This window comes from Lutra lutra, chromosome 14 (genome assembly GCF_902655055.1).
Source record: "Lutra lutra chromosome 14, mLutLut1.2, whole genome shotgun sequence".
Classification (NCBI taxonomy): domain Eukaryota; kingdom Metazoa; phylum Chordata; class Mammalia; order Carnivora; family Mustelidae; genus Lutra; species Lutra lutra.
In genome coordinates this window covers 6,845,238-6,867,504 of record NC_062291.1, presented here as the reverse complement: position 1 = coordinate 6,867,504, position 22,267 = coordinate 6,845,238, and the positions used below count along the sequence as shown (strand labels likewise).

The following is a 22,267-nucleotide window of genomic DNA, read 5'->3' as shown; positions in this document are numbered from 1 at the left end:
GACCAGCACCACCTTCTTGGCCCAGGAATTCTCAAGAAAGGCCGCATGTCTCCCAGCCATCTTGGTCTCAGCCGCAGCCGATAATTTATTGGCTTTATTGGTATTGAATCTTTTCCTTCTACAATTCTGAAAGTGCAGACTAACGAGCAGAGATCAGCTGGGAGTCCTCTTCCTCTGCCCAGCCCCACCATGCTGGTCTGAGCCTAGCTCCCCGCCGGCCGGACCTGTGGCTCACGCTCCCTCCTCCTCGGAGCCCTTCCTGAGCGGACTTAAGGTGCCCCTGCAGTCCTGAGTTAAACGATTCCGCATCTTCAGCTCAAACTCACTTCCAAGTGCATCCTTGTCCGTCCGCCTGTCTGCTGGGCATGTCCTCTTCAGTGTCCTGAGGTCACACTCAGTGCAGTCTGCCCCATGGGAAGTGGTCGCACACTTCTGCAAACCCCACTTTCACTTCTGGAGCCTGGTGAGTGGTACGGTGCCATCTCCCTGACAGAAGGCCCAGACCCTTCCCTCCCCACCGTCCGCAACCTTCAGATCCTAGTTTCATCCCCTGTGTGCTCCCATCCCGGTACTGGTTTCCTATCACCTCCCACCTCATCTCTCCACTAGAGCACCCAGTGCACATGGTGAGTCTCTCATCTAGACTCGTGGAGCTTCCAATCTGGTCTGCTTGCTTATCTCCTTCACCTCTGGTACATTCTGCACAGTAGGCTGAAGTGACCTTTCTGAAATGTAAAAGCAATCTTATTACCTCTCTGCTTAAATACCCTTCAATTGATTATAACTGCCTGCTTGATACAAGTCTCACCTCCTCAGAGTAGCATTTGAGACCCTCTGTGATCTGACCCCTGCACTCCCAGGCTCCAGGAACAAAGAAGTATGCAGTTTTTAGAGCATGCCAGGTGTGTGTGCTGTTTGTCTACCTTCGCCCGTGCTGTTCCTCTGCCTGGTGGGCTCCTAGTCACCTTCCCAGGCTCACCTTGAGTATGGAGCCTTCCCACTTTTTTTCTCACCTCCCTGCCCACCCCAAGAAGGATCCACCCTCTCCTTTTGGCCCCCCTACCCTTCACAGACTTCTGTGGTGGCACCCGGAATCTCTGATTGCATACACTGCCGTGAGATGTGTCTCCCGCACGAAATAGAGGGTGACAATCATGTTTGAGTCCCTCCCTCATTTCTTCATGCCTGACGCAGTAAAATTGAGATGGGTATAAGTTATGAATTCTGTCATATAGACTGGTTCTCAACCCACGTTTCCGTCACCCTAAGATGAATTTCTTTCACCCAGCTATGAAACACCATGCCATTCTCAGGTGTTTCCTTACAGGTCTTACAAAGAGCAAAACGCACGTGATGCTTTGTAGAAACCATCACAGACCGATAGCCACAAATCTTGGGTTTGTTGGAGGCTACAGCATGGTTGGAGTCATGGATCAAACCAGGCCCTGACTTGTGTCTCCCTTTAAGTCCAGACGCCTTAATAAAGGGTTATGGACAGGAAAGGTTGAGTAGCACTGAGAAAGGGTCTGTGCTATGTGTCGTGTGCTCGCCTACATGACTTCCCACATGCTCTCCCTACAGAAGGGAACAATGTGGTCAGGGTCATGAGTTCTTAGTTGGTCCTTGTTGTTCCTGTACCTCCCATAACCCACTCCCTGGTTGATTGTCTTGCTAATGGCTTTAGCTGAGACTACCTGGCATCATGAGGTTTGCTTGTAGTTAATGTAAACTTGTTATAGAAACTTGCGGTCATCTGACTAGGTACTGATGTATTACTCCTTCTATTGTGGTCTGCCTTATAAATGCTTGTAAGATGTGGAATAAAATCGGTACTGTTGGGCATCATCCTCAGTGCTTCTCCTGCCCCCATCTCTTTGTCTCTTAATTTCTTTTCACCATCCTCTTACCTTCACATTTCCTGGTCAATTTGTCACGCCAGCCACGACATGGGTTCATGGTGATACTGGGTTGAATAGTGTCCTCCCCATTACTACTAGAATGGGGAGAACATCACATGTCATTTTATCTGAAAGTAGGGTCTTTGAAAATGTAGTTAGTTAAGATGACATCATACTGGCTTAGGGAAGGCCTTGTATCCGGTACATGGTTGTTGCCCTTGTAAGAAAAGGATGGGACACAGAAACGTGGAGAAGAGGGGGTTGTGTGGATGGAAGTGATGTGTGTACATGCAAGGATGCCAAGGATTGCTGGGAGCCCCCAGACCAGGAAAGGGAGAGGGAAGATCCTCTCCCTATTATCTTCTAAAAGAACATGGCCTTGCATGGTCTTAATGGTCTTGACTTTGAACTTCTAGGCTCAAGAACTGTGAGAATAAATAATAGTAGGTTTCAAGCCACACCAAGTGTGCGGTGATTTGTTACAGCCATCCTCGGAAGCCAAAACACTGGCCCGATCACATCACCTCCCAACTGCCCCTTCTTCCTCGGGGCAGTGACCTGCCCACTTCAGTAGAGTCGCCCTGAGAAAAAATGAAAAGTACCTGTTTCCTATACTATAAGGCGCCACGCGCAGGACACGGGTCTTACTTCTTTACTATCTTCACCCTGGCCCACGGCATGGTCCAGTGTGCGCAATGAATGTTTGTCTTATCCAGCAGGCAGAGAAAGAATTAACTTCATATACTCTAGGAAGGCTGATATAAAAGCAACAGAACACTCAGACTTTTTAATGCTATTCCTGCCAAATAAAATTTTGGGGTTCTATCTGCCAGGCCAAAGAAACAGTTAGAGGATGTCTGGAGCGGCCACGTACATGAGGGAGTGGGAAGCCTTAAGGGTCCCAGAGAAGATGGTCCTGAGTTCTCTCTCTCTCGTTTAGTCTGCACTAACCTGTCAAATGTCCTTCATTATAACAACTGTCTGCCAACCTTCTCTAATTTTCTTAACCTTAATCAGGGACAGATAAGGCAGGCAGTCACCTGGGGACTGGTGACCAGTGGGCTCCAGCTTCGTTCAGACCCAGAGCGATCTCCTAAGAATCCGCTTGTCCCTCATGTCCATTACAGTCCGTGCCGCTCGGAGATCTCCTTATCCCTGCGCTGGTTTAACCTCGGGGTGATGCGCTGCTATCAGATTGGGCAGATGCTATCAGGCAATCAAGATGTAAATTGAGTAATGGAGACCGAGATTGTAAAATGTGTCAGGCTCTACTATCACAGTGTTTATGTTGCAACGTGGTTCAAGCCGGAGTTGGGATGCCAGTGGCCCTGTCCTGACCGAGGAGAACGAGGGGACCGCCTTCCCATGCATCCTGGTGTGACAGCTCCTAATTCTCTGCTCAGGGGTCAGGATGTTCGGCTCTACCCTGGCGTGACGTGAGAAAAAAACAAAATTCTTCTTGGGACACTGAAGTACTGTTTTCTGCTTCTACGTGTAGAGAAAGTCTGTGCCTTTGCTAGTAGAGTGGTTATGACTTTTCCAGTGAAATATCCCTCCCCCTTATTTTGAAGCTCCATTATGCGGGGGGCACTCTGACATGTTGACTTGATGCATAAAATCTTTGTGGCAATTCAAAAACAATGTATCTTCGATAGATGATTGCTGTGAACCCTAGGAGAACCTCTCCTCAGCTTTTATGCCGAAAGCAGTGGCACCTTGAGGCCCTAGCACCTAACAGGATTTTAGGGTGAAAACAGTGACATTCTTACATTTATACTTGTAGCGCCCTTAACCTGTGGGGATTGGACCAAAGCGCAAAGCTGCGGACTAGGTACCCTGCAGTATTGGAAATAGTAACTCAGGACCAAGGTGTGGCTAGGGACTTAGGGCTGTGTGTCGGGCTCTCTCTCCAGTGACCTCTTTCCTGGGGACATGTGGGATCTGGCAGGTGCACCCCCCCAGTCTGTGCCCAAGACTATTAAGCCCCTAGAAGTGAACATGGCTTCATAAGGTGGAATTCTTACTATAATTAATGCCTCATATTTGGTTTTCCAAATAGAATTTCTTAAAATTACTGCCTTTGTGTCAAGATTTGAAAGTATTTTCAAGCTTTTATCATGAATGGATATTGAATTTTGTTGAATGCTTTTTCTGCAACCGTTAAGATGATCATATGATTTTAATCCATCATGTTAGTAATGTAGTGTATCACACACTGATTTACAAATAATTGAACCATTTTTGCATGCCTGAAATAAATCCCACTTGGTCTTAGTGAATCTTTTTAATGTATTGTTGAATTTGGTTTGCTAATATTTTGAGGATTTTTGCATTTATGTTCATCAGGGATATTGGCTTATAATATTCTCTCTCTCTCTCCTTTTTGGCTTGGTTTTGATGTCAGGTTAAGGCTGGCCTCATAGAATGAATTTGGAAGTTTTTCTTCCTCTTCTTCTTCTTCTTCTTTTTTTTTTTTTAATACTTTGGGAAGAATAGGTCCTAACTCTTCTTTGAGCATTTGGTAGGATTCACCTGAAACCATCAGGTCCTGTACATTTATTTGCTGGGGGTTTCGATTACCAATTCAGTTTCATTAGTAGTAATCAGTTTGTTCAGATTTTCTGTTTCTTCCTGATTCAGTCCTGGAAGATTGTATATTTCAAGGAACTCATCTATTTCTTCTAGGTTGTTGGTATATAGTTTTTTTATGTCGGTGTGTAAGTAGTCTCTTATAATTCTTTGTATTTCCATGATGCCAGTTGTAACTTATCTTTCTGATTTTATTCATTTGAGTCCTCTCTTTTCTTCTTGATGAATCTGGCTAAAGGTTTATCAGTCGTGCTTGTCTTTTCAAAGATCCAGCTCCTAGTTTTGTTGATCTTTTCTGTTGGTTTTTGTTTGTTGGTTTTAGTCTCTATGTCATTTATTTCTACTCTGATCTCCATTTCTTTCCTTCTACTGAGTGACTTTGGGTTTTTTTTCTAGTTTTTTGTAGTTCCTCGAGGTATAAGTTAGATATTTTATTTCATATTTTTCTTATTTGTCTATAAACTTCCTGTAAGGACTGCTTGTCTACATCCCAAAGGTTTTGGAATACTGTGTTCTCATTTTCACTTATCTCAAGGCATTTTTTTTTCAATTTTCTTCTTGACTTCTTCATTGGCGCATTGGTTGTCCTGTAGCATGTTGTTTAGCCTCCATGAGTCAGTGTTTTTCCAGGCTTTTTTTCTTGTAATGAAATCTTAGCACGGTGACCGGAAAAGATGCTTGAAATGATTTCAATCTTTCAATCTTCTTAAATGTTTTGAGACTTTGTTTTGTTGCCTAACATGATCTGCACATGTTCCATGTGCACTTGAATGTATATTCTGCTTTTGGGGAATGGAATGTTCTGAATATATCTGTTAATTTCATATGGTCTAATGTGTCATTCAAAGCCACTGGTTTCTGTATTGATTTTCTGGGTGGACAATCTATCCATTGATGTAAGTGGGTGGTAAAGTCCCCTACTCTCATTGTATTACTGTCAATTTCTCCCTATATGTCTGTTAATATTTGCTTTGTGTATTTAGGTGCTTCCATGTTGGGTGCGTAGATATTTACAATTGTTATATCCTCGTGTTGGATTGATCGCTTTTCATTACCTAATGTCCTTCTTTGTCTCTTGTTCAGTCTTAGTTTTGAAGTCCATTTTGTGTGACAGAAATATTGCTACTCCAGCCTTTTTTCATTTCCAGGGCATGAAATACCTTTTTATATTTCTTCACCTTCAGGCTGCATCTGTCTTTGGATATGAAATGAGTCTCTTGTAGGTAACATATAGATGAGACTTGGGTTGTTGTTTTTTTTAAGATTTTATTTATTTACTTGACAGAGATCACAAGTAGGCAGAGAAGCAGGCAGAGAGAGAGGAAGGAAAGCAGACTCCCTGCTGAGCAGAGAGCCTGATGCGGGGCTCAATCCCAGGACCCTGGGATCATGGCCTGAGCCGAAGGCAGAGGCTTTAACCCACTGAGCCACCGAGGCACCCTGAGACTTGGGTTTTTTATCCATTCATTCACTCTGTGTCTTTTTTTTAAAAGATTTTATTTATTTATTTGAGAGAGAGAGAGAGATAGTGAGAGAAAGCATGAGAGGAGAGAAGGTCAGAGGGAGAAGCAGACTCCCTGTGGAGCTGGGACCCCAACGTGGGACTAGATCCCAGGACTCCAGGATCATGATCTGAGCCAAGGGCAGTTGCTTAACCAACTGAGCTACCGAGGCACCCCACTCCATGTCTTTTAATTGGAGCATTTAGTCCATTTACATTTAAAGTGATCTAAAGTAAAGTAAGGTAATTGTTGATTCTTGTTGCCATTTTGTTCCTTGTTTCCTGGTTGTTTTTGTAGTTCTTCTCTGTTCCTCTCTTCTTCTCTTGCTCTCTTCTTTATTGATTTGATGACTTTTTTTTAATTTAAATTTTATTTTTTATAAACATATAATATATTTTTATCCCCAGGGGTACAGGTCTGCGAATCGCCAGGTTTACACACTTCACAGCACTCACCATAGCACATACCCTCCCCAATGTCTATAACCCCACTTCCCCTCCCAACCCCCCTCCCCCCATCAACCCTCAGTTTGTTTTGTGAGATTAAGAGTCACTTATGGTTTGTCTCCCTCCCAATCCCATCTTGTTTCATTTACTCTTCTCCTACCCCCTTAACCCCCCATGTTGCCTCTCCTTTCCCTCATATCAGGGAGATCATATGATAGTTGTCTTTCTCTGACTGACTTATTTCGCTAAGCATGATACCCTCTAGTTCCATCCACGTCGTCGCAAATGGCAAGATTTCATTTCTTTTGATGGCTGCATAGTATTCCATTGTGTATATATACCACTTCTTCTTTATCCATTTGTCTGTTGATGGACATCTAGGTTCTTTCCATAGTTTGGCTATTGTAGACATTGCTGCTATAAACATTCAGGTGCACGTGCCCCTTCGGATCACTACGTTTGTATCTGTTTTTTTTTTTTTTTAAGATTTTATTTATTCATTCGACAGACAGAGATCACAGGCAGGCAGAGAGGCAGGCAGAGAGAGGAAGGGAAGCAGGCTCCCTGCTGAGCAGAGAGCCTGATGTGGGGCTCGATCCCAGGACCCTGGGATCATGACCTGAGCCGAAGGCAGAGGCTTTAACCCACTGAACCACCCAGGCGCCCCACTACGTTTGTATCTTTAGGGTAAATACCCAGCAGTGCAATTGCTGGGTCATAGGGTAGTTCTATTTTCAACATTTTGAGGAACCTCCATGCTGTTTTCCAGAGTGGTTGCACCAGCTTGCATTCCCACCAACAGTGTAGGAGGGATCCCCTTTCTCCGCATCCTCGCCAGCATCTGTCATTTCCTGACTTGTTAATTTTAGCCATTCTGACTGGTGAGGTGATATCTCATTGTGGTTTTGATTTGTATTTCCCTGATGCCGAGTGATATGGAGCACTTTTTCATGTGTCTGTTGGCCATCTGGATGTCTTCTTTGCAGAAATGTCTGTTCATGTCTTCTGCCCATTTCTTGATTGGATTATTTGTTCTTTGGGTGTTGAGTTTGCTAAGTTCTTTATAGATTTTGGACACTAGCCCTTTATCTGATATGTCATTTGCAAATATCTTCTCCCATTCTGTCAGTTGTCTTTTGGTTTTGTTAACTGTTTCCTTTGTTGTGCAAAAGCTTTTGATCTTGATAAAATCCCAATAGTTCATTTTTTCCCTTGCTTCCCTTGCCTTCCTTGTTCCTAGGAAGATGTTGCTGCGGCTGAGGTCGAAGAGGTTGCTGCCTGTGTTCTCCTCAAGGATTTTGATGGATTCCTTTCTCCCATTGAGGTCCTTCACCCATTTTGAGTCTATTTTCATGTGTGCTGTAAGGAAATGGTCCAGTTTCATTTTTCTGCATGTGGCTGTCCAATTTTCCCAATACCATTTATTGAAGAGGCTGTCTTTTTTTTTTTTTTTTTTTTTTTTTTTTTTTTTTTTTTTTTTGACAGAGAGATCACAAGCAGGCAGAGAGGCAGGCAGAGAGAGAGGAGGAAGCAGGCTCCCCGAGAGAGCAGAGAGCCCGATGCGGGGCTCGATCCCAGGACTCCGAGATCATGACCTGAGCCGAAGGCAGCGGCTTAACCCACTGAGCCACCCAGGCGCCCCGAGGCTGTCTTTTTTCCATTGGACATTCTTTCCTGCTTTGTCAAAGATTAGTTGACCATAGAGTTGAGGGTCTATTTCTGGGCTCTCTATTCTGTTCCATTGATCTATGTGTCTGTTTTTGTGCCAGTACCATGCTGTCTTGATGATGACAGCTTTGTAATAGAGCTTGAAGTCCGGAATTGTGATGCCACCAACTTTGGCTTTCTTTTTCAATATTCCTTTGGCTATTCGAGGTCTTTTCTGGTTCCATATAAATTTTAGGATTATTTGTTCCATTTCTTTGAAAAAAATGGATGGTACTTTGATAGGAACTGCATTAAATGTGTAGATTGCTTTAGGTAGCATAGACATTTTCACAATATTTATTCTTCCAATCCAGGAGCATGGAACATTTTTCCATTTCTTTGTGTCTTCCTCAATTTCTTTCATGAGTACTTTATAGTTTTCTGTGTATAGATTCTTAGTCTCTTTGGTTAGGTTTATTCCTAGGTATCTTATAGTTTTGGGTGCAATTGTAAATGGGATTGCCTCCTTAATTTCTCTTTCTTCTGTCTTCTTGTTGGTGTAGAGAAATGCAACTGATTTCTGTGCATTGATTTTATATCCTGACACTTTACTGAATTCCTGTACAAGTTCTAGCAGTTTTGGACTGGAGTCTTTTGGGTTTTCCACATAGAGTATCATATCATCTGCAAAGAGTGATAGTTTGACTTCTTCTTTGCCAATTTGGATGCCTTTAATTTCCTTTTGTTGTCTGATTGCTGAGGCTAGGACTTCTAGTACTATGTTGAATAGCAGTGGTGATAACGGACATCCCTGCCGTGTTCCTGACCTTAGCGGGAAAGCTTTCAGTTTTTCTCCATTGAGAATGATATTTGCGGTGTGTTTTTCATAGATGGCTTTGATAATATTGAGGTATGTGCCCTGTATCCCTACACTTTGAAGAGTTTTGATCAGGAAGAGATGCTGTACTTTGTCAAATGCTTTTTCAGCATCTATGGAGAGTATCATATGGTTCTTGTTCTTTCTTTTATTAATGTGTTGTATCACATTGATTGATTTGCGGATGTTGAACCAACCTTGCAGCCCTGGAATAAATCCCACTTGGTCGTGTCGAATAATCCTTTTAATGTACTGTAGAATCCTATTGGCTAGTATTTTGGTGAGAATTTTTGCATCTGTGTTCATCAAGGATATTGGTCTGTGGTTCTCTTTCTTGATGGGATCCTTATCTGGTTTTGGGATCAAGGTGATGCTGGCCTCATAAAATGAGTTTGGAAGTTTTCCTTCCATTTCTATTTTTTGGAACAATTTCAGGAGAATAGGAATTAGTTCTTCTTGATTTGATGACTTTTTTTAGTTTCGCACTCAGATTCCTTTTTCTTTACTTTTTGTGTAACTATTATAGATTGTTAGTTTGTGGTTACTATGAGGTTCATATATTCACTGTATGGAGATATAGCAGTCTGTTTCAAGTTGATGGTTGCTTAAATTCCAACACATTCTAAAAGCATTACGTTTTTATGCCCCACTCCATGTTTTATATATTTGACATATTTTACATCCTTTTTTAAAAGATTTTATTTATTTGACAGACAGAGATCACAAGCAGGCAGAGAGGCAGGCAGAGAGAGGAGGAAACAGGCTCCCTGCTGAGCAGAGAGCCCGATACCTCTTCTTATTTTTCACTTTTTCCTTTTAATTAATAGTAATAATTTTTTTATTAATAGTAATAATTTTTTTTACTTCTGGTTATAACCTTTTCTTTTCTGCTTAAGGAAATACTTTTTAACATTTCTTATAAGGCCATTTTGCTGGTGATGAACTCTAACTTCTGTTTGTCTGGGAAATGCTCTCTCCTTCAGTTCTGAATGATAATCTTGCCAGGCAAAGTATGTTTGGTTGCAGGTGTTTTTCCCTTCAACGTTTTGAAGATATCATGCTGTTTCCTCCCCCCTGCAAAGTTTCTGCTGGAAAATCACCTGATAGCTTTCTGAGGTTTCCTTCATACATACTGTTTTCTTTTCTCATACTGCCATTTAGACAGAAGGAGGGCAAGAAAAAATGCTACCTATCAGCACTTCCATTCCCAGAGACAGTTCCTACAGATCCCTATCCCATTGGCACATGCCCTAAAACTAATCAAAAAGTCTCCTTCACATATAACCCAGGCACTTTTAAAAGTGCTGGTTCTCAGAGTGAATGAGATTAACAGCAGAGTTTCGGTTTCCTGTAGGACTCAGCTCTCCCAGATTTAAGCTCTGCTGAATTTTAACGGATATATTGGGGGCTTGTCTTCCTGGAGGTGCAGATTCCCAGGGCAGGGACTGCCCCATGTGGGGCATGAACTCCTTGCTCCTCAGGGAGGACCTCTGGGCCTGTGATATCCCTCCTGCTTGTGGGTTACCAGTCCTGGGGTGTGGGTCGCAATCAGACCCTGTCCCTGCCCCTCTTGCCCTTCTCGATGTGACTTTTTCTTTATGTCTTTAGCTGTGGAAGGTCTGTTATATCAGTCTTCAGGTCATCCTCAGAGGGAGTTGCTCTACGTGTAGTTGCAGCCTTGGTGTGTCCATGGGCAGAGGTAAGCTCGGGATCTTCCCACTCCGCCGTCTTCCTCTCATGATGGGCCACAGTTATGTCATTATGAGAAAAGGAGAGAATGGGTTCAGCCCCAAGTATCACACCGTTACCATTACTTACTCACCTTCTCCCCTCAAACACTGAGCTCTGTGAGGGCAGGCAAGTTTCCTTCCTCCTTGTGGCTTCAGAATCATTCACAGTAACCAATATAGACCTTCAGGCCAGGTCAAGTTCTGCGGTTAGGGACCCACTAAGAACTGCGTGCCCCTGTCATTCACCAGCACGACAGCTTGAACAACGTGCAGCACCCCCCACCCAACCATAAGCTCTCTGAGAATAGAGACTATGATTTTGGTTCCTCAAGGCCCAGCACCACACCATCAGCAGATATGAAGGACTCGAGGGCATTACACTTCACAACTGGGAGCTGAATTAGCTCCATGTAAGCGTGAAACAGGAGAAGTTGTGGAGGGAGAATCAGCGCCATTGCTGTGACACCCCCGTTAGGTCTCTCGTGTCTACATGAGTCACGGTTATCGGCACGTGGACAGTGGGCCTGTCCTGGGTTCATCCTGGGGATGCAGACATTAGCAAAACCAGCTTCTACCTTCGAGAGCCTCCCAGTCAGCTGGTGGTCCCATGGTGGATCTTTCTAGGCCTTCACAACGAGACCACAGCATTTTGTGTACAGATGAGCATGGTTTTTTTCTGTTTGGGGGGGAAGAAACGCTTCTGAAAACATCATGGCAGCATATTCACTGCTGGTAAGAAACAGCTTCTTTTAGCAGCAGATCAAGGAGGCCGGTCAGGAGCCAAGTTCCTGTCAGTGCCAAACATGTGTCTCACTTTGAGAAACAGCACCGATCTTGGGAAGGTGTCTCAAGCTCCTTCTGGGCCCTAGGCAGCTTGGTAGGCTGATTTCTGAAACACGCCGCAAGCACCGGGTGGAAAATGCTCTGCAGATGCCAAGGGGACGAGAGGAAGTGCTCGTCTTTTCCTAACGTTTGTTCTCTCCGAGCCACCAGAGCCACGGACTCGGCTGAAGGAAGGTGCGGAGGCAGGCTGGGAGTGCGGGTAACACGAGGGTCTGGAGAACAGCGACTCTCCCGTCCCCACCTGCTGACTCCTGCGTCTCCAATAAAGCCTGTTCACCCTGGCCCCGAGTCCCTGATACAGAGGCAGGCCCTGGGCCCCCAGCTCCAGCACGGAACCACTCCAACTTTAACTTACACACGAATCACTCGGGTTAAAATGCGGATTCAGTTCCCAAGTTCTGGGGGGGACCCAGTTCTGTATCTCTAACAACCTCCCCGGCTGCAGAGGCGGGTCCGGCCCAGGCCCACCTGGATCTGTTGAATGAGAGTCTGAGATTCGTGTGAATCACATGCACACCTGAGCTTGACAAGCAACAGTGTAGACACAGACCAGAGCCGTGTCTTTTCAGATGCGGCTCTCACACTGGCAGTACCTGGGAAGTCAGACCGTGTGACTTACGTGGTCTGGGGTGTGACCCACACTTCTCACTTTAAGTGGCCCCAGGTGATTCAGGGCACAGCAAAGTCTCAGAACCAACAGACTTGGGCGGTGGTTTGAGAACTTGAGGTGTCAGAAGCCCGGGAGAGCCCGCAAAGGGCACAGAGGTTCCGGCTCATTGCAGTGGAATAGAGCCCGGCCTCGGGCTACTGAGCTCCTGGGTTGTGCTGACAAGGGCCAGTTCAGGGACCGCTGGGAGAGGGAGACCTGCCCTCGATGGGCTGGGGAAGAGCGAGGGCCTGGAGAATGGTACACAGGCGCCCTGCTCTTCTCCATGCCGCCAGCCCTCGGGGCAGCCAGAGCCGCTGCAGCCACTTGTCTCACTCACTCACCCCAGCTTGTGACGAAAAAGTATGAGATGCATCGTCCCATGAAAAACAGCAAAACAAAACCCGGGATGTTCCTGAATCAATCGTCTGGGGAAGTGACGGGCTGAGTAAACAGGTTTCGTCCCTGCAGTACTCATTAGAGTCTTTACTGTGCTGGTGTGCGGTGTGGTCCTCCAAAGGGAGGAGCAGAAGAATGACCAACTCCTAGGACCAGGGACGCTTTTCATGGAGTCAGGCAAGAGCTTTTGCTGCACGAAGCCTCCGACCTCTAAGACAGAATGTGTCCAGGGACAAAATACGTAATCTGCTTCATAAAGCTAACGTCGGCCCTCTGTGTATTGTTCTGGTTCTCACCTGGCTTTTCTCATCCTGTTTTTACGGCATTTGTTATAGGGCATTTGCAGGGAACCGTGATGCGATACCCACTCAGAGGAACGTCTGTCTGCCTTCCTTTTAAGGATCAAGACAGTGAGAGTAGAGAGCATTCCCCTGAGCACATCTGACTTCAGAACAAAGATTAGAGGGATGCCTGGGGGGGCTCAGTCAGTGAACCGTCTGCCCTCAGCTCAGGTCATGACCTCAGGGTCCTGGGATCGAGTCCCACATCAGGCTCCCAGCTCAGTGGGGAGTCTGCTTCTCCCATTCTCTCTGCTTGTGCTCCCTCTCTCTCACTCACTCTCTCTCTCAAATAGAAAAATAAGTAAAATCTTAAGGGAAAAAAAAAAGGAATGAAGATTAGATAACTGAAGGAAGCAAAGGGCAGGGTGTGGAGGGGACTTGGGTTGGCCTGGCAGCTTGTTCCCCAGCCCACACTCCCTTCCCCAGGGGTTCATGTCTGTCCAGAGGATGGACAGGGAAGACTCCTGGAGCCTGGCTTTAAAGTCACCTGCCTAGGGGGCAGAGTTTAGGCTCTGCCCCTGCAGGACAGCAGGCCTCCTCTCAAGGACTTTTCTGTCTGTCTGTTTATCTATCTCCCATTGGAAGATGGAGTGAGGGAAACTCGCAGCACGGAAGTGCAATACCCTCCACAGTGGGCTGGGAAAAATGCACTGAGCAGGACTGCACACATCCTTCCCCATTGTCCAGCCCATTGCTGGCCAGCCTTTGTTTTGGCTGCAGGCCCCTGAGATCCCTGGGACATGGATGTTCTGCAGGGGGGTGTAGACGACACCCCTGGGGGACGTGCCTGTTGTCCCAGGGTCGTCTCTCCAGAGGAGGGAGGCAACAAGCTCTTCGTCCTCAGAGTCCCTGACTTTAAAGAAGCCTTAAAGCCACCTGATCCAGTCGCCTCTTCTGTGCTGAACGCACTTCGGTCGGAATCAGCTTATTTCTAATAAGCACAGGAATAACCGTGGTCATCTCTGGGAAGAGGCCTTATCGTTGTTTTTTATTTCCTTTGATGTAATTTTCTCTCTCTTCACCTTTTTTTACAATCAGCCTCACTTTCTGTAATAAGGAAAGACCTCTAAACTGTTTGGTGGAGGTTGGCTGGAAGTGGGGTGGTGGGGGGGGACTGGGGGAGGCGTCACCGCATCCAGGCTGGGGAGAGCAAGGGCGGCCTGTGGCCCCGAGATGCTCCCACTCTGCAGTGTCAGACTGGGACTCCCGTTCCTGCGTGGGGCTCCCCCCTCCCGTGTGGTCTGCCAGCAGAGGCCGTGGGGAGGCGGGCGGTTCGGGGGACACCAGCTTCCGCCACACCTGCTGACCCGACCCTGCTTGCACTTTCAGGTGAGCCTCCAGGCGGGAGCCCCGAACCAGCCTCTCCTCTGACGACCGTCAGCTGCTGCTGCAGCCGCCAGCCCGTCCCTGCCCAGGCCTGTCGCTGTGCCGCCTCTCAGCCGGTGAGGAAGTGGCGTGTCCCGTCCGAGCACGGTCCGCTAGGAGCGCAGCTGTCTTTGGCAGCAGTGTCTGCAGGGGCCTGCGGGGTGGCAGGGCATGCAGGGTCCTTGATGTGGGGCTGCGTCCTCCCACTGTCACTTTGTTCTAGCGGTTGTCCCCATCCTGTCCCCCTCTCCACCTGCCACAGCAGAGGGCCGGCCCTTATGAAGCCTGTCTTAGAATGTGAATGGATGTGCCCCCGTTGGGGAACAAGGGGGAGGGGACTCAAACCGTCTCCATGGGCTGCTGGACCTTGACCGGGAAACCAAGCTGCGTGCCCCTTGCACTGCCCACCGCCTCCCGCCAGACGCTGAGCTGCGCAGAGACTCAGCCCGAGAGACTCTCCCTGTGAAACCTGTCTGTGGGGGAGGGGGTTCCCGTGTACCCAAGAGGAAAGGACTCCCCGACCGGGGCAGTGACAGGGCATCTGTCCCTTGCAGTCGGCTCATCTTCCCATCTGCCTCGTCTTCTCTGAAGCCAATAGCCGAGCTGGTCGTTCTCCAGGATGCTGCATGCCCATTGGCTCTGTTCATCTCCACTCTGTCTCTACTCCTGTTTTTCTTTTTGGGTCCTTGTGGACCCACATACACACAGGCATGTGGAGAGCACCCCTCGGTTCTCATGCAGGAACGGGGTCTGGATAACCTCGAAAGGGCAGATGTTACCCAGGTGGACACTAAGAGCTGCCTGGCCCTGCGAGGAGGGAGGGCGTCACGGGCACCCCTGTGGTTCGTCTTTAAGAGACTCAGCTGCCACCAGCTCCACTTGGCAGAAGCACCGGCTGGTCTCCCCAGGTTTTGTTGCCTCCCACAGGGGAAGCCCCCTGGCATCTCAGTCCCAAGCAAGACAAAGTTCAAGTTCACTTGATGGGTGAGTCTGTCCTGGGAGAACAGGATAGACCAGGGGGCAGGGGTGAGTCTGTCCTGGGAGAACAGGATAGACCAGGGGGCAGGGGAGAAACCCTCATCCTGCCCCAAACACCTTACGAGGTCCGGGAGGGGCAGCAGACTGGGAGCCACACCAGGGAATCGCTTCCTTCCACTTCCACGAAGCGGCTCAACCAGATCAAGTTATTTAATCTCCCTAAATAGGTTTCCTCATGTAAAAAGTAAGGGGATTGGACCTGGACGTCTATGTTCCCTTCCAGTAGTAACATCCGGGGATTCGTTCAGAGCCGCACTACTCAATGTCTGGTCCACGGACCAGCAGCAGCCGGGAGCCGGGTAGAAATGCACACGCTTGGGCCAACCCCAACCCGCTCCATCAAAACCTGTGTTTTAGCAAGATCCCCAGAGATTCATACTGCCACCAAATCTTCTAAAGGACTTCCTTAGTGTCCTGAAGATGCATGGAACCAAGGTGACCCGACGAACAAAAGGACCCCGACGAACAAAAGGAACAAAGGAGGACACGTGATCTGTAGCCGGCTGCCGTTCTCTGCCTGTGGTCCATGCCGGAGTCACTCAGGAGCTTGTGACCTGCAGTCCGGGTGTGGGTGGCAGGGGTGGGGGGCGGTTGTCACAGTCTAGGTCCTGAGTACATGTGCTGTGAGGAACCTTACTGGCCTCTTGGAGGGAGACCATGAACATAAGGACATGAAACCGTAAGGGTCACGGAGGACAACATGAGGAACAACATCCTGTGAGGGGGTCTGACAGGACCGATGGGCCACACAGCAGACAGAGGGGATGGAACGGAACAGGTTTGTCATCCTCCCAGGAAGGGAGCGCTCTGGCCTTAGTTTTTCATCTCCCCTATGAGTTATGTCAGGGTCCTCTGTGGCCTTCTGCCGTTGTCCCTCTTTTCTTAAGAGTGGAAACGAAGGGGAGTGAGGGTTTTGTTTTCTTGTCTATTTGTTTGAAGGTGACAGAAAAGACATAAATATATTTCTCTATGTTGAGGAGAGGGCACCCAGGGACACCAGCATTCCAGGAGAAAGAGGGGTGAGTGAGAGGGCGGAGCCTGAGGAGGGACGGGCCACCACATGTGCAGTATCAACCTTGGATGAAGAGGGACTTCCAGCCGCAAGACGGGGCCTCAGCCGTGAAGAATAGTTTTTCCCAGTATTGAGGCTCAGAGGCAGACTGTCCAAGGTCCATCCGGCTTAGGGTCTGGGCAGGTGGCCCCATGTGTCTCCTGTCTTTGTCCTGGGTCATTCCTCAGGGGCCAGTATGGCAAGACCCAGTCAATGCAGCCAAAGATGGGGTTTCTCCTCTTGTGCCCCAACAAGGAAGGAAAACAAGGGGTAACCGGGGCCGGGAGTGGGATGGCGGCTGGCCTCGAGGACCCAGGAAGGCCGCCTTGTGTCATGGGCACCAGTGCTGGTACATGGGGGCTTTCTGCAGTGGCATCTTGAAGCCCTTCCCTGGGAGGATCCCACATGGCAGGAAAGACACGAGTCTTGGGAGGGAGTGACCATGGGTTGGATTGTCCGCTAGGTGACTGTGACACTAGGTGACACTAGGGACGTGGTGCTTTGCAGCTGAGGAAGAGTAAGGGGGTGAGCAAGGAAGGCTCAGAGGTGACACTGGAGATGTGGACATCCCTGGTCTGGAGGGGACACAGAGGACGTGGCAGGGGTAAGAGTCCATGCGTCTCTGGTGCTGGAGCGCTGCCCCCCGCCCCCGCCAGCTTATCCTATGTTTGGGATTCGAGAACCCAAACTCGGCTCAGTGGGATCTTTCCCCAATATTAAGCCGTCAGCCAGAGCTCTTCCGCGCTGCAGAGTGGGGTATGTTGACAATGTGCGCCTCTTCATCAACGGGGAAGAATGGGGCACTGACTGGGTGGGATCGGTGCTCTCCATGCGGCCGGCCTGGGGCTGGGGGAGGGCGAGGGCCTCTCCCCATCTGTGCGGCTCCAGTTCTGCGGGTAGAAGTTCCTGCGCAGATGTGCCGCCCCCTCGTACACTCCCCCATCCCCACCCCCACACGCTCACGGTGCAGAGACCCACCCCCCCCACCTGGCCCTGGCCCTTCCCCTGTGTCTTCCTTCTTCACTGCTGCTGACCCTGGCCGCAGCTGCCCTCTCCTCAGCCGTGCCTGTGCCCCCCTTCGGTGACCTCCGTAACTCCTAAAAGCCCAAAGTCAGAAGGAAAGAGGCTGAGCTCTGGAATGGGAAGGGAGATTCAGGATCTGAGGACAATGATTTTCGGATCCTTTTTGGCGTGCATCAGGCTGGAGAGGGTTGGAAACCCTGTGTGTGTCTCCTCCTTCCTTTTTGTGGACACACAGGCACGCGGATACACATAAACACACACATCCGTGGGGGAACAGCCACACATGCACGGACAGGCCCAGAGCAGGTACCTCGGGCTTGTGGACACGCACAGGGACACGCACCAACCTGAAACCGTGGAGAAATACCAGCACGTCTCTCCACGGTGGGGTGCGGATGGCTGTTCGCCGGGTCCCCAAACCCCCGCTACTCCTGATTCTCCTCTTCTTGTTGTGTAGAAGTTCCCAAGAGAGACAAGAACACACACTTGTCAAACTCTGATTTAGGCAGCTGCTCTGTATCTTGTAACAAGAGACTTCTGCTTTTTGAAAAGTTGCCCGTGGACACATGAAACCGCCACCATGCCTCACGTGGACCAGAGTTAGCACAAATGTGCAGAACCCTCAGAACACGCCATGTGCGCTGACATGCTGGCCAGGCCTCTTCACGCCTCCCTGTATGCCTTTGAAAACCATTTGGAAGCTCCCTGTGTGGCCCATCTTCAGTTCTCAGGCCCCTTCCACATAAAACTACTTGGGCATTAGCTGGGGCACCTGAAACCACGGCATCTATGTGGAAATCGATGCAGGAACTGATGTTTGCTTGTGGAACAGTGAGCATTGCAGAGGTTTCTTCGTGGTCGTGTGGCATCATTCCAAATCAGATCAGGGGGATTTCTTCCTTCTTCTAGAAAAATCTATGCTGGGGATAGGGGTGTGTGTATGTATGTGTGTTAATGCTTAAAAACAAACTCCCAGCACAGAGTCTGTAAGGTTTTAGGAATGAGAGCAAATTAAAATTAATAATAAAGCAGTTGTTCCCAGGGGAAACGGGTACTTAGAGCAGTGGATTGCCAGAGGGCCAGGTGAAACCGTGGAAAGAACCCTTGGCTGGGCTTCCCAGCTTTGAATTTGGGTTCAGGATCCACAGAGTTTGGCCGTGAGCACTTTAGCTGTTGGCTCGCAGAACCTCTCTGAGGTTTGCACATCTTTACTTACAAAACAGAATTTAGTTTGTTAGTATGTGCGTTAGTTAGTATGTTTTGCCAAACTTCAGGGCTGCTAGAAGAGTAAATGAACAAATGTGTAAGAAAATGATTTATTACCAACAAAGTACTGCACAAAAGTTAAGGCGTTCCTTACAGTCATGGGAGTAGTGAAGTAACGCTGGGACCATCTGGTCTACCCACTGTTGAGACCATCTTGACAATGGAGCGTCTCACGCCCATCACTCTAGAGAAGCATGTCTTTCTTTCCCTTGTCCAGGGAGGGTTTTCTCACCAATGCTCCCCGGCTGGGACAGAGAAGCTGTAGGCGGTGGGAGAGGGGAGAACGGCGAGGAGGGTCAGCTTCTTCCAACCCATCAACTTCACTTGTTTCAGGGGCAGCAGAATGAAAGAAGTCATGTCCAACAACAGCACCACTAGCATCTCGCAAGCCAGGAAGGCTGTAGAGCAGCTCAAGATGGAAGCCTGTATGGACAGGGTCAAGGTAAGCCCGCGCCAGCCAGCCTTCCCCGCTGGCCAGAACCCAGCTCCCAGCATTCCTCCCATTTCCCTGTGAGAGTTAACTCGTCACCCAGCGGAGCTGCCAGCCAACCTTGGCAGCTGTAACATTTACAAATGAGTGTTTGCCTCTGAGTTCCAAGTGTGCTCAAGGATTCAAATGATGCAGAATACACAGTGTGCATGAATTCCGTAAGGAGCTGCCAAAAATAGACCCGTATTCCTCTCAGCTCTATTTTGCTCTGTCAGTAAGCGAGAGGGTCTGACAGTGAGATCCATCATCGTTTTCCTGCCCGATGCAGTGACTTCGAGATTAGACTCTGTTGGGTATGTTGACAGGGGCTGTTGGGAGGGAGGCACTGAACCGTGGGCCACGTTTTCAGACGTCCCTTTGGGGAAAGTGAAGAGAGGCGCCAGGCACCTCTCACCACATTCATTGCGCTGATGAGTGTAGATCCCTTCACGCTGGGAGGGCCGAGGCAAGATGAAACCACCTAAAATCTCCAGATGCCACTCAGAAGCCAGCAGGGGGGCCAGGCAGAGCCTGGAGCTCTCAGATACTGTGTGGGTTCATCAGCTGTCAGGAGTCTGACACCAGGAAACTCAAGTCCAGGGGTCTCTGGCACACAGAACAGGGGTCTTGCCTAGGCATCTGGGATTCAAAAAGGACAAATTGCTAGGGACAATGGGTGACCCCTAAGGCCTTCTCCTGGCAGAGCAGACAGTCCCTCCCCGAGGTTCCTGGCACTGAGACCTCCCCTCCTGCTGGAATTACGGCCAGAGAACACCAGCTCCTGCCTCTGTCGGGACCGTTGTGGGAACCCTGGGGCTTTGGGGCTTGAGCTATCCAAGGAGGCAGTAAACGAGCACAGAAAGCGACACAGTGATACATGAAGCAAGAGGGGAGTATGACGTGATACAAGTGGGCATAAGTGTGCCCGTACTGTTTGGGGCCTCTATGCTGCAGTTGCTGATACCAGCTACAGATTAGACACCACTCCTTCATCTCTAGGCTAGAGCAAAGAGCAAAGAACCAAACAATTCTAACGGAGGGAGAGGGGCCCCTGGGTGGCTCAGTCAGTTAAGCATCTGTCTTCGGCTCAGGTCATGATCCCAGAGTCCCAGGATTGAGCCCCGCATCAGGCTCTCTGCTCAGCGGCAAGTCTGCTTCTCCCCCTCTCTTGGCCCCTCCCCATGCTCACGGTCTCTCTCTCTCTCAAATGAATAAATGAAATCTTTTTTTTTAAGATTTTATTAATTTATTTGACAGAGAGAGATCACAAGTAGATGGAGAGGCAGGCAGAGAGAGAGAGAGGGAAGCAGGATCTCCACTGAGCAGAGAACCCGATGTGGGACTCGATCCCAGGACCCTGAGATCATGACCTGAGCCGAAGGCAGCGGCTTAACCCACTGAGCCACCCAGGCGCCCAAATAAATGAAATCTTTAAAAAAAAAAAAATAGGTAAAGGAGGGAGAGCCCCACTAGTATAGAAATCTAAGAATGAGATCCACAGGACAGACGTTCGCTGCGAGGATCAGGGTGGTGGGGGGACTCGCTCTTCTGACAAACATGCCTGCTCTGCACTGGTGCGCCGCTGGGACAAGGACGCACGGGCGGCCCCCTCCGCGCGCTCAGAGAAGGCCTGGCGGAGCCGGGAGCTGGTAGTTGGTTCAGAGGTGGTACCCAAGGGGCAGGGAAGGCTAGCGCGAGCTGGGCATGGCTCACTTGGGGCAGCTGGACTTGCCGGAAGAGCTGCGGGTCGTGCAGCGGTGCGGGGGGGGGGCGCTTTAGGCAGCCGGGGGTGCGGGCAGAGGCCCAGAAAGAGGTGTAGATGGGAGCCGCGTAGAGCTGGGTCAGAGAGGCAGACACACCAGGAAGTGGGTTCGGACTCAGCGAGGCCGTGTGGGAGACACTAGGGAGAGAGATGCTAGAGCCCAACTGTCCACCTCCACGGCCAGAGACTGGAAAGACCACGGGCACCAGCCTTGGTCATGAGACAGCTCTCGTGCCTGGAGTCTAACCAGGAAGATAAATTCTGTATAATTTATTTCAAATTACACGTGTGACAGTCACCCACCACCCTCACCTGTGACAGTCACCATCACCCTCACCCGTGACAGTCACCCACCACCCCTCACCTGTGATAGTAACCATCACCTTCACCTGTGACAGTCACCGGATGTCCCTCCAGTGAAGGGCTCTTCGAGAGTCACTAAAGGCCCATGCACAGGCTCGAAAAGAACAAGGAGAAATCAAACCAACTCAGTCGAGCTCGTTAGATGGTAGCAGAAGGGAAGGTTGTTCCTGCGGCTACGGGTGAAGGAGACGCGGCCGCTGGATCCCAGCAGCGGGCTCCCTGCAGGCGTCTTTGACTCTGGGGGTTCAGGGAGGGGCCGCCGGCAGCCGCGTCGGGTGTGGGTCACAGAGGACCCAGAGCTTCCTGACGAGAGAGGTGGTCCCGAGGGACCGCATGCCCACTGTAGCTGCGCAGTCACACGTAGGGTTTCTCCCTTTGCTCACCCAACCTTGAACATGTCTTTATTTTTTTTTTAAATGCACTAAGATACACATAACGTGCAATTCGCTGTTTGAACCATCTGCAACCGCGCAGTAGCATGAAGTTCACAGAGGCTCGTGCAGCTGTCCTCTCCACCGTCCCTCTCTGGAACGTGTCCCGACCCTCAGCAGACGTGCTGTCCCCCATGCACCCTCCCCCCACCCCTGGCAACCTCCACCCTTTCCATAGCTGTGAATTTGACTGTTCTGGGAAACTCGTTCCTACAAGGATTGTGCAATGTTTGTCCACACTTCACTCTGTGCGCGTCTTCAGGGTTCATCCACGCCACAGCAACTGTCAGCACGCCCTTCCCCTCCACAGCCAGAGAAGATTCCGTTGCACGTCCCACCTCTCACCGACCCATTTGCCTGGGGTCGGTGCTCATCGTCTCAGGCTGCTTCTGCCTTTGCGCTCTTGTGAAAGTCCTGCTGTGAGCAAAGGTACGCAAGTGTTTGGAGTCCCCAGTTTCCGTCCTCTTGGGCATATACCCAGATGGGAGAGTGCAGGATCACACAGTAATTCTCTGTGCAACTTTCCGAGGAACCACCACGCTGGTTTCCATGAGGGCTATACCTCCAACGACACACAAAGC

General features: G+C 49.3%; 1 protein-coding gene across 4 annotated transcripts in view; it reads left to right on the top strand.

Moving 5' to 3' along the window:
* GNG4 (G protein subunit gamma 4) overlaps positions 1-22,267 on the top strand; it is a 67,688-nt gene that overhangs the window by 21,614 nt on the left and 23,807 nt on the right. For 2 of the 4 annotated variants that reach the window (XM_047702726.1, XM_047702727.1), the window contains exons 2-3: positions 14,248-14,360; positions 18,995-19,103. In XM_047702726.1, coding sequence (XP_047558682.1) covers positions 19,005-19,103 — 99 coding nt within the window. In that variant the 5' untranslated portion in view covers positions 14,248-14,360; positions 18,995-19,004. Of the gene's footprint in view, positions 1-10,290; positions 10,659-14,247; positions 14,361-18,994; positions 19,104-22,267 lie in introns of those variants that run through there. The other 2 variants (XM_047702729.1, XM_047702730.1) reach the window with 2 other exon arrangements.